At 39.7% G+C, this 12,966-nt stretch overlaps 1 protein-coding gene across 2 annotated transcripts in view; it reads left to right on the top strand.

Annotated features, from left to right (window-relative positions):
* Window positions 1-12,966, top strand: part of atp8a1 (ATPase phospholipid transporting 8A1) — a 122,502-nt gene that overhangs the window by 37,208 nt on the left and 72,328 nt on the right. For both annotated transcript variants that reach the window (XM_073486878.1, XM_073486877.1), the window contains exons 5-11: window positions 3,500-3,545; window positions 3,800-3,840; window positions 6,864-6,937; window positions 9,044-9,113; window positions 9,255-9,382; window positions 10,215-10,326; window positions 10,674-10,839. In XM_073486878.1, coding sequence (XP_073342979.1) covers window positions 3,500-3,545; window positions 3,800-3,840; window positions 6,864-6,937; window positions 9,044-9,113; window positions 9,255-9,382; window positions 10,215-10,326; window positions 10,674-10,839 — 637 coding nt within the window. The remainder of the gene's footprint in view (window positions 1-3,499; window positions 3,546-3,799; window positions 3,841-6,863; window positions 6,938-9,043; window positions 9,114-9,254; window positions 9,383-10,214; window positions 10,327-10,673; window positions 10,840-12,966) is intronic.

The following is a 12,966-nucleotide window of genomic DNA, read 5'->3' as shown; positions in this document are numbered from 1 at the left end:
ACTGCGGAGCAGCGAGGAGGCATTGATGTTTATATGACCACAGCAGGATACTCCCCAACATATAGACACGCCATCAGACATACTCACATGCACAGACACAAACACACACACTCATTCTGAGGTCACAGCTGTGCCTACTGCACCCACAGTACTCGTTCAGTCAATTAACCTAGATACTGAATGCTCATGCACAAAGACAGTTATATCTAACAAAACAAAACAACTGTCTGCCCTCGAGCGAGTCTGAACTGTTGAACAGATGCTTGCAAAAAGGTTATGCAAGTTATTCAGTATGAATCATTTTGTTTTGGTTCAATCTTTTTATTGTGTGACTTCTTGTTTGCTGCGAAGTGAAAGGCTTCAAAATATGTTTACACTGTGTTGGCAAGTAATCCACTCAAGTCAGTCTGAACTAAGTGAGGGAATGTAGCGTTCTACTGTATTGCAGTGACCCTGCAATGCGATCCTCTGTGCAGGTCCCAGTGGACAGATACTATTAGCTTCTATCTCGTGCTGAAGGGACCAGCGCAGCAGTTTTTCTCTTGGCCTGTTGTTAAAAACATGGGAACGGAGTGGTGATGACTCCGTCTTTATTGCTGAAGGTCACCTGCACACACGTCTGTTCCCTGTACTGCGCTGTCCCTCACGAGTTGACCTGACAGGGCAACATCGACCTCTAACTTCATGAATCATGCACTATGGACGCACACTGTACAGCACGTTTCTTACCTTGTGGCTCTTTGTTCTGAGAGGTTTCATCAACTATCTTTCAGCCTAAAATGTTACCAGTTGAAATGTTGTACTTAGAGGCTTCACTAGTCACTATTTGCTTCGATTATGATGCCCCCATCAACTATTCAAACATGCGACGATTCTCGATGCATCTTAATGCGTCTCATTGTATCGCATCCTTCATTTTTTATATGAAAGCACATAGTTGTCTTTGTTGACAGATAGGACACACATCTTTTTTAGTCAAAAACAATTAATCGAAGAATCTTAAGTACAAATAACGGATAAATGACTGGTGGTAACGTCATCTCACTGTTGTTTTGTAGTTTGAAATCCTTAGCATTTACACACATCTAATGTGTTTGTAATCATGTTTTTGTGGGGAATACAATATGCAAGCCACGCCTCTAGCCTTAGGCAATTGATACTAAATCAGGAAACCAATATGGGACTGTACATCGGTGAGCTAGACAACTTTTTCATGTCATTAATGTGAGGGTATTCACGATTATCACGATAATGAAAATGATGATGATAAAATGATTTATCGTCCCATCCTAACCAGCATCTATATGACCCATGTCAATATATAAACATTACAAAAACACTTATCAACATGAATCTGTCTGTAGTGCATTACAAGGGTGCTGTAATCTGCAACAATATCATTTTTACATAGCAGCTCTAAGACGACACTTTCTGAATGTGGCAAACATCACAAACATGACTGCTGCACACACCTCTCTCAGATTTTGACGGCAAAGTTGACAGTGCCTCCTCAGTTCTCGGCTGATTGGCTGGGCTCGCTTTATTCTTTGTAGTTGCAGACGTTAGCTCAAGATTCTACGCATCTTGTCCAGTTAGTACTTCCAAGTAAGTTCATAAAATTGGAAATGTGGCCAGATGTGTACTTTCAAAATATTTTTTCTAATCACTTGCTGCTGATCTCTGGCTCCCTCTGACAAATCTACCAACGTATGAAAACAACAGTAGCTCAATATCACCGATAATTGAATGGAAGAGAGCGACTTTACAACTTTATTGTCCAGCCGATATTAGTATGCTATTTATTTATCCCGATTATGTTCTGTCACTGCATTGATGCAGAATCTTCCACGTGCCCATCGCAATACATCTTAGAATCAAGAAAATGTATACTGTGAATCACAGGTTGTTGTATTTAATGTGTACAGTACACCTTTAAACAGACAAACTGAAAAAAAATAGAAGTAGTTGAAAGAATTTTGTTATTGCCCTTGTGTGTTCCAACCTCCTCTCCTCCACTGCTGCTCGCTGTCTCATTAGGTTTATGTTGAAGCCACATTAGCAGGTTAATCGAGGTAACATTGCAGATGCTCTACCCTTTTTATCTTTCGCTGCTTTCATTTTTCCCCCTCTATGGCTGAAGTCTACAGAGGCCTGAGACTGCAGTATTTACGCATAACCTCTGTGTGCTACTTGCCCTCCGCTGCACCGTGATTACACACATCATCTAAATACAGTACATCTCCTTTTCTCCATGTCCATTGGGATGGAGGGAGCGAGAGAGGAGGACACAGAGAGAATATGAGAAAGGCGAAACGCAGGAAAAGTTGTGAAGTAACTGATACAAATACAATATTTCTCTCCTACTATAGTTCTATGAATAGAGGAGGGTCTGCACAAGCAGAAGAGATAGTGTGGATGAATGAAATTAGCTGACAGCACTTGCACAGAGGATGATGAATGAGGTTTGTAAAGGTCTCTACTAGCCAACTTTTTCTGGGCTTAGTGTAGCTGGGAGAAGGCCGAAGCCATGTGACACAGGCTGCCTATTCATTAGACACTACAGCATCTTTCACTATCGATATATTAAACACATTTGATTCAGTGGGAGGCTGAAAAAGAGTCGGATAGAGGACGGCAGAGTGGAAAAGGAGAGGATGTACATAAGAAACGATGCATTGGAATATAAAATCAAAGAGAGATGGACTTAAAGTCAAAAGTACAAGAGAAAACCAACCCAGTTTATTTGATGCTTTAAAATGGTTATTCTTCTGGCTTCAGGCTTTTATAGGACTGGCTAATAGCAGCTGTAGCATCAGACAGATGTTTTTGTTAGCTTGAGTCTGCAGGACATTGGAGAAATCTGGCCAAGGAGAGTGAATACCTCTTCTCCATCAGCCACTGTGTATTGGTGCACTTCACCTTCAGCTGCTCTGGTCTCTCAGTGAGCAGCCAGAAGATGTCTCTGTCTTTTTTTCTCCTGAAATGTACAGTACAGTGAGCCAAATTACCCCAAATTAGCTTTAAATTGAATTAGAATTAGCCTAAATGAGAATGGATCTTCAAAGTAAACAGATTATTAGCCGGGACTTGAGTGGATCTGTCCTCTCCTCGCTAATCAAGCACAGCACACGTTGCTTTTAGCAGCTACAGTCGAAAACACAGTGATTATTTATGAGACGGACTCAGCAACACATTATTACTCAGCGTGATGCTTGTTGACAAGCTGTCCCTTGGAATCAGCTGTTGAAGTCACAGTTGATTGCATGACTGTTCAGCAGACAAGAGGGACATGAGAGGAGCTAATACTGCTGATTGTATTTTGATGTGGCCACATACAGCACGAGGACAGTTTGGTTAGTTCCTATAAAGAGGCTGCTTTAGTTTAAAATACCAGTAGGGCTGGGCAATGTATTGATATTATGTCATTATGATAATATGAGACAACATATCGTCTCATGTGTGAACTGAAATGTGAATATTTTTTCTTTGTTCCACACAGAAACGCCACAATGCTGACAGTGTTGTCAACAAAAAGGAATGTCAAGGTATTGAAAACCATTTTATTCATCAGGTTTTTGATTAGGGAAGCCAATAATGTTGTTGGTTTTAGTAGAGAAGATACTTCTTTGTTTTATGTCAGTCTAAGTATTTACATTTGCCAGTAAGACAGCAGGCCTAACTGAAAAATCCTGAATACTGGTTTGTCATGTGTTTTGTAACAACTCTCTCTCCTTGTCTGTTTATTTCCTCTTTCTCTCTCACTGTAACTTCCCTCATCCCCCCTCATTACTCACCACAGTATTGAGAAATGGTGCTTGGGAGATCGTGCACTGGGAGAAGGTATGTACCAAGAATGTGTCATCTAAAGGTCATTTTCAACCGTTCACATTTTTTAAATCCAGAATTGAAAGCAGATCATTCATTCTACCAATTTCAACATCTGTTGTGCTGTTGTCAGTCGGAGAAATCTCACACATGCTGCATACACAAACACACACACACCCTCTGACCCCAGCCACTAATTAATCCAGCGTTTCCATGTGGACGGTCATTAGAGGCGATGCTGGAGGACAAAGAGAAGCTTCCTCTCTTCCTCTCATAATGAAACAATTTTATTACTGTGGCTGGAACAATTTGCCTAAAAGTAGAGGGTGTGGAGAAAAGAACACCAGGCAGTGCGGACGTGACACAGATTTGGACTGTTTGGTATTGAGTAATGCTGCTTCATCTGTGTTGTAAGCTGAGTCTTTCTTCCTGCTCTCAGGGATATGAGTCAGACAAGAAATATGAATTGATTTATTACATGAAGTATTGCTTTATTTGTTCTTTAGAGCTACATTAACAGCGTCTGTGTAATTATGTTGCCATCTCAACTGCAAGGCTGATAATTTCTTATTATTTCAGCAATAGGAATGTAATATATGATAATGAATGCAAAATAGACAAATAGACCTTTACTGAAGCCCTATGTGCATGTACATGGGTATTTTACCACTTGTTTAAAAATGTGGCTAAATTAGATTATAATATCTTTGTCTCTATGTAAAGACACAAACGTACATTAAAATACAATGATGAAAAAGAGAGAGAAACAAGGTGTCTGACAGTGTACCCCGGTACCTGTAACATATATATTAGAAAGTAAAGTCAGTCAGTAAGTAAAGAGTAAGTAAAAGTAAAACTCTCTGGTAGAATTTTTCTGCAGCATGCAGCCAACCACAGAGTATACAGTCTGCTTCCTGTTTACTCCAGCCACACATGCCCAGTGTACCTGGATGGCCGTGTGACATGTGTTGTCAGGTGTGTTATTATGGACGGAGGTTATTTCTGAGATGGTGCTAAAACGCTCGTCTGTACGTACATCATACATTTACTTTAATACCCTGTTTTAAAAAATACCTGTGTACATGTGGACCAGGTCTTTGATGGCTGTGTGTGTCAGTTATCGCAGATCAGTTACACACATTTAAGACACAATGCAGGCCATGACAACATGCCACAATAAAAACAAAAAACACATGTGGTATTATAGATGATGAAGATAGGAAGTAGTGTAGGAGATATTCAGATTTCATTGAGATTCAGTGAAACTGCATCAGAGTGACTGTGTCTTAAATATGCAAAGAGTTTCTTTAACTGAGATATTCACTAACAAAACATTTGATTCATGTGTCGACAAAAGGACAAAATCACTGTGTTTCTTGCTGGAATGCGACTCTCTCTCTCTTCTTCTTCATACACACAGAAATCCTCTCTAAAACATCGAGCTTTAAATAATTGATGCTTTTTACATCTTCATCATGCATATTGTAAAAGCAGCTTCTCTCCAAAAAATCTGTTTGGTTCTAACTAGAAACTGTTTCAGGGCAGCTTGAAAAAACAAAACAAAATGACGAGTAGTTGTTTAGGAACAGTTAAATCTTCATGGTATTAGGAGCAAAACTGTATTGTTATGGTTCCTGCATTTTTTAATCAATGTAGAAAACAGAATGTATTGATCTTTTTCTTGTTGTCATATTTAAATGTGTCACTCACATGATGATTGTGATGTGTCATGATAAACCAAGACAGGTCCGACCTACTTACCATCTTTTTCTTTATGACATTTTGTCATATGACAATAATAAATGTGTTAAATAGTAAATGTGTAATTTTAAATGTCAGTGGCTAAAAAAAGACATTGAATTAGGTAGAACAACAGACACTTTGTGCAGCCATGAGGAGCTTTTCCTCATGGATTTGGAAATGGGAATGGATAAATGTTTTTTCTTCTGAAGTTGTTGAATGATGAAATATGTTTATGCAGCTCAGCAGTAGTGGAAAGAAGACTCCAGATGTTTCTCCAGTGTGTCTTCTCATCAGTATTGTACTATTCTCACTGCTTTAATGTTCTTACCTTCTCTTTCTTGCCAGCTGTGCATTTTTACTCCTGATGTAAAACTCGTGTTTTTATTTATGCTGTTTTATAGGCTGTACACACCAGTAACCAGTTTATTTTCACAGGTTGAGGTGGGCGATATTTTTAGAGTAAATGGCAGTGATTTCGTTCCTGCGGATGCTGTCATTTTATCGTCCAGGTACAGGAGTCCAACCTGCTGCCAGACTGTGGGAACGTCTCCCTTCCTTCCTTCCTTTCTTTTTGCTCTCTCTTAACTCTCCCTAAAGAAGTGATGGTTAGATAATACACAGACGCAGATTGTCAAAGTGTCTTAAAAATCCTGCAAAATCAGAATTTAAAATTTTCTTTAATAATCCATTACTTTGTGATGCTGTGAATCATGTTGTGACAACCATCATTTCTCTAGGTGGGACAGTGGTAATGTGATTTTAAATCTGAACTGATAAGTCATGTCAACATAAACCTGCCTACCTCCTTCACCTTTTCACAAAACCATTTGGACCTGCTGTGGATGGGGCTTATGTCAATTCTTTAACCCTATTTTTAGATTTTTAAAAATTCAAATTTATCACAAATTGTATTAAAAATACAGTCTGAAAAGTGTGTTTTTAAAAATATCTTCTGTTGGCACAGTATATATATATATATGTATATTTATTTCATGTAAAACCTAGTTCCTGTGAGTGATTTTATCATCAACTTTACAGTGTCACGTTTTTCTAAATGGTTTTGTGAAAAGGAGAACAGATCACACAGGACTGATCATTGTGCTCTTGTCATCGCCCTGAAACTGAAACAGTTGTCTCTCTCCCCTTATGTGTTTGCTGTTTGTCTGTCTGTGTTTTCTTTCTTTATCCTCTCCATCCCTCCTTTTTTCTCATCCTCTCCTCTCCTGCCCCCCCTGTGCGAACAACTGCCATGCTCTCTCTCTCGCCCCCTGCTGGTGCGTGGTTGGTAATATCAGGTGGCTGTTGGGGAAGTAGTCAGAGCTGCAAATGGGGATCATCTCCCGGCTGACCTCGTCATTCTGTCGTCCAGGTCAGGAAACCAGCAACACTACCCACGAAACAGCGGTGGGAGAGATAGGGGCTGTGTGTATCGACAGGAGTCAGAAATATTTTATTTTGCACACTTGAGGAAGGAAGGGCCTGTGATTATTCAGGCGCGCAGTCAATGAACTCCTTTTTTCTACTCTTCCTGTTCATCGTGGTTTGGCAGCCATAATACTGGCCGTTTATACAGTCATTTTATTATGCTGTATTTTGTTTTACATCTTAACAAGTACAGTGGACCCTTTTCAATGTTTGGCTGAAACTTTTAACACCGCTTAGAGTGAATGTAGTCGTCTAATATGACAGCACTGGGGCAAAATGCTCCTTTTCTTCAGATGTGACTACATTGTATATTCTAGCCCTTGCATGGCTTGTACGGCACCCTGAATGCAACATTTGATGTGACAGTTTGCATGCAGTCACGTTCCAAGATCTAAAGTTGAGAAGCATCTTGGAATTATACTTTTGTAACTTTCCACAACATGTAATGCCATTTAAACAGGCCTATGTGTAGTTCAGTAACTCACAATCAGTAATAAAGCACCAAGTGTTAGAATTCAGTTTCTGGCCATGATGGCAGCAGACTCCTGCTCATCTCCATGAAACAAAGCTCTCATTTGATGGTCTAATAGCAGCAGATTCCAAACCTCTCATTGATTGTGGTCGGGCTTCAGCGTCCAGATCTCTTTTTGATTTCCCCCTCCACCCTGTGTGTGTTTGGACCGGCCTTCAGTATGAATAAATCACTCTATTAAAAGAGAAGCTAACCAGGGACCCGGCTCACCTTAAGCACCGGCATGCTCTAACTCTCTGTCCCAGTGCCCAGAGTCTGTCAGAGGCCCGTTTGTCTGCTCTGTTTGTTGTGCTCGGCATGCCTGCTCGCCTGTATCACCCTCCTTTTGGTGTTCTCTCGCTCGCTCTCTGTCTCTATGCAGTGTATTTAAGCTTCTCCTGAAAGACAGTTTAACTCGGGGTTAGCAGCAAACAAAGATGTGATGTCTGTCTTGAGGATATTTACTGTACGTTAAACTGGTAACTTCCACTCAGAGAAAGTTGTTTGTGTTCCTGAGTGGCTTTAAGGCTGACATGCAGCATCTTTGTTTGCAGTGATCTATTGTAATTGTTGTGCTGTAGACCCTTTTTAATCAGTTAGCTTATAAATAATTAACACTGAATTGAAATTTATAGTGACTACGCTTACATGCACAAAATGTTTTGTTTTTTGCCCTTATTCCGAAGAAGACAATATTCCTAGTAAGCTGGTTTACTTGGCTAATGAAACTTAATATTTCCGTTTACGCAGCTGTGCATGCTCCGATTAACGTGCCTTCACATGTTGTTTATCGTGGAAAATTGAAATGAAAAAAAGTTGGCGCTTGTGCCATTTTTTTGCCTCTATTTGTCAAAATTAGATTTTTCTTTTCTTTCCATTCTTTTCCAGTCCGGTAGCGGACTCTTTCGACCGTATGAAGACAGCCACCTTTTGTCATTCCTTCAAAGGTTGGCGTTGGATGTCAGGGGTGTCATGATTTCAATTTTAAATTGAAAACTGATCGACATGAGCCTTCAGTTTTGACATCAAAATCAAATGCAGTGTCGACGATCCAGGAAATGAAAGCTAAAAGAATAAAAATTCTCGGTGGTTTGTGTCCAATGCGTTCATGACATGACAAGAACTGTGAACAGGCGAGAGGCCACAGATTGCAATAAAAAGCCCAGTTGAGACACATGTTCCGAATGTGCTGTAAAAAAAGAAAAAAAGAAAAGAAAAGCTCCTTAAACCCAAAAAATATCCGCTTATCTTACATGTCTTAACTGGAAAATACAACATTTATACAACAAATACGAAGGAAATATGCTGTTTATGTGTTTCAAATTCAGAATATTGTCATATTCGGAATAATAGCTGAATATTAGTGTGCATGTAAATGTACTGAACGAAAGTGATAAGTTCATGATAAATACCCTTTTTCTCATTGGTATACCATACATAAAAATATAATCCTGTCATAAATAATGAACATCAAAGGTTAGATAGACTGTAACATGTGATTGAACAGCAGTTTGTCTGTATCCTCTTCCTCCACAACAGTGAACCACAGGGTATGTGCTACATTGAAACATCAAACTTGGACGGAGAAACAAACCTTAAAATCAGACAGGTGAATTATTTTTATTCTTTATACGTTGTACTTTATACTGTCTATACAATGAGAAATATTGAGGAATCTTTTGTTTGTTTGCAACAAAAATGAATGAGAAATAATGAAATGTCTATAATGCTGCTGTAACGACATCAACAGGGTCTCCAAGTGACTGCAGAAATAAAGGACATCGACAGTCTGATGCGTCTCTCTGGGCGGATGGAGTGCGAGAGCCCAAACCGCCATCTGTATGAGTTTGTTGGGAACATCCGCCTGGATAGACACAGGTGGGCTTGGCTGCAGAGCTCCATGCCAGGCTCTCTCTTCCTCTTATTCACTAAACAGCCAGGAGCAGAGCCAGTATCAGTGCAGTATGAGTGTTTCGGGGTGATTTAACATTTCTGCTGAATAAATGAAATCACCTGCTTCAGTTTTATTTAATTTCATATTTGGAGGCTTTGTCTTTGTAAGGATAATGCATTATGTGCAGTACACCTGCTTTTAAGATTTCATGGCTTGATTCCAGGAGTTTGGAACAATAAAGCTCTCCTGAATAAGCACTTTAACCCAGAGCTATACATGTTTAATGTTTAATGGGCAGTATTTCATATTGATGGAAGTCACTTCTCCATTATTCAGTTTTACCAGAATACAACTTAAGATATCAAGTCCCGAAGGTTTCAACTTGTGGGTCGAAAATTATATTTATTAGAAACAGAGGCTTTACTGTCAGCTGTGTTTATCAATATTATTGACGTGAACAAACCTTTCACACCATCACAACATACTAATGACCTTGTTTGTGTTGTTGTGTGATGTCTGTGTAGAAAAAGACATGTTAGAATAGATTACTTAGTGTTGTACTATTGGTGATTGGGTATTGTTAACACTGGCATATTTATCAATAAGGAATCACAAAGTGTTATGTTAAATCAGTGTTTGTACGTAAGGTCAACACTCATTGATTGGTACAGTAGATATTGGAAGGAGTGTAGTTAACTGATGAGCTGAAAAGTAAAAAAAAAAAAAAAAAAAAAGTAGGTTAAAGACCTTTTTAGCCCATTATTCTGCAGGGACAGTATGAAGATGTACTCATGGCACTGATGTTTCTTACTACAGTACGATACCACTGGGTCCCGACCAGATCTTACTGAGAGGAGCCCAGCTGAGGAACACTCAGTGGGTGCATGGCGTGGTGGTCTACACTGGACACGACACAAAGCTCATGCAGGTAGATCATATTCACAAAGTGTTTGGATGATATTATTTCTTACAAACATAAAAAAAGGCTCAGTCTTTTGGTCATACTTTAATCTAAAACCATATTTTCTTAATTGTTTTACAAATTTGTGCTGTTTTACTTTCTTATGTAACTAGATCTGTTTAGCAAACAATAACATATAACATGTAACATATCATTTAAACCGTGTAATTTGACCGACTAGTATTTCGACTGCTTATTTGCAGCAACATTTAATCGACTAGTCGATGAATCATTCTCATCCCTAAAGAGAACATCATCATCGGCCACACTTCCTCATTATTTTGACCACATCTGTCTTGTCACGTGTTACCCAGAATTCCACTCGGCCTCCTCTGAAGCTGTCCAACGTGGAGCGGATCACCAACTTTCAGATCCTGGTGCTGTTTGGCTGCCTGCTGGCCATCTCTCTGGTCTGCTCCATCGGCCAAACTATCTGGAAGTACCAGTATGGCAACGATGCCTGGTACATGGACCTCAACTGTAAGAGTCCCGACAGCCCATGCTGCTCCTCTAATATTCCACATATTTTGTCTCACTTGTCCATATCAGCTTATTTCTTTGTCATTTTAAGTTCCTAAATGCTGGTATGTGTCGTGTCGTTTTTTACGTTGCCTCAGTTAAACTATGTTTCGCATTACAAGTGAAATATGTGGCAATGTGGGAATAAGTGAATTCCCTGTTAACTGTGAAAAGACAGCTGTGACATGCATAGATGTGTTGTGAATGAGTGAAAAAGAAATGGTTGAATATCACTGCGCTGCTGTACTTTTTTGTTCCTTTCTAATGTTCTGTTTGATTTTGTTGTTTTCTTTGTTGTCGTTTTTTTAACAGCTCCAGGTAACAACCATTTAAAAGCCTTGGCCATCCGTGAATGACCCTCCCTTACTAACCCCTTACTGAAGCTCTGCCTTTGCTAAGCAAATGAAGCCCCCTACCCTCGCCCCCTATATGGTTGCCCTACTTTGTATGGGCCCATGCCATGGACAAGCACATACCAGGGATCCAACAATAGGTTTTTCCCCTCCAGCTCTCTTATACCTTCTTCTAGTTATTTTCAGTGCCTGATGCAAACAGTGTCTCACTTTTCCTCCATTTTTTTTTTTGTGCCACGTTGAACACTTTGCAGTTTCCAAGCTTCAGACCCTCGTCTTATTTTTGTTCCCTCAGAAATGAATCGCAGCATTTACTTCGACTGCCAGTGAGATGATGTTGTACTCAGGAAGTTTTTCATATCGGGAGGCATGTACGTGTTTATTGCTCGGGCACGACATGTGGTGCAACCCGAGGGGCAAGAGCTGACATTTTCTAAATGCCTCCGCCGCCTTCTTTCCTTGTGTGGATTTTTCAAAGGACAGACAGAGAGGGGAGGGAGGGAGAGAGGTGAAAACCTGTTTAGTCTTTACATGTAGTCTCAAGCTATTATAGAAAACGGCTCTTTTTTAAGCTTCTATCGTAGACGATAACTCACAACACAAAAAAATCTGAGCTGCTCAGTGTTTGTGACAGATGGTCGGGTGTGATGAAGCTCTGAACCTGGTATGCAAAGTGGTTATCGTGGCACTCTGGCCATTACTCTGTACCCTGATAGGCCTGTGTAGGAGAGGTTGTGCCCTGGTCAATTCAATCCTGCACTACGACTTACACTGTCCCTTTTTATGAAATGTTGTATTGGCTTCTGTTGATTTCCTAAGGGTTTCTGTATTGTCCTCAGTGGCATTTAAACCCACATCTAAAAGGATCTATATCACACTAATGAGGGGAGTGTAAGTCATAAAGCAGGCGTCCATCTTGAGACTGATTGTACTTCCATAAGGAGTTGTTGAGACTCTGTCCAGTGCATATTATCCAACCTGTGACAAAAGAGAGAGGTGGGGAGAGTGTCAAATCCTAAACATCCCATTTTCGTACATCACTATATTCTCCTAAATTATTGTAATTTCACTCACCTACCAACATTTGGAAGTTAGCTGCACACAGGAACAGAAGAGTAAATGTTAGCCCACAACGCATCACACAGGCTCATATGTCACAGAAGCCTATTATGCATGACTGGTGAGCAATGAATTTGACTTTGACCCACTGCAGAATGCTGACACAGATCATCCCGGACATTAAGCCCACACATTGTGACAACTTTATGCAGATTGAGAGCAGATATGAAAAGTCATTTATTATGCATTCATTCACCTGCTAGAGGTTATTCAGTTAGCACTGTTTAGGCATTTATCACCATAAAATTGTGTTTATGCTGACTGTCTCTTTTAGTGAACTGCTGATGTGTTTACTGATGACACTGTTTTTTTCACACACACAAAAAAACATGAAACGCCAGCAATTGACAACATGCTGCAAATTATTAGAAATGAGGGCTGAACAATTAATTGATAAAAAAAGTGTGACAAAACAGCATTATAAACAAGTACTATAGTGCTACAGAGAAAAAGTAAAACAGGAAAACATGTTTGCAGAGGTGGAAAGAGTACGGAAAATCTGTACTCAAGTAAGAGTAAAGTAACATTGCTGAAATATTGCTCAATTACAAGTAAAACTACTGCTGTTAAAGTAATACTTAAGTATAAGTACAAAGTCTTCTTCTAAACCAGAACT

Source organism: Pagrus major, chromosome 18, assembly GCF_040436345.1.
Source record: "Pagrus major chromosome 18, Pma_NU_1.0".
Classification (NCBI taxonomy): Eukaryota; Metazoa; Chordata; class Actinopteri; order Spariformes; family Sparidae; genus Pagrus; species Pagrus major.
Note: the sequence above shows the minus strand (reverse complement) of the source record. Positions and strands in the feature narration are given on the sequence as shown.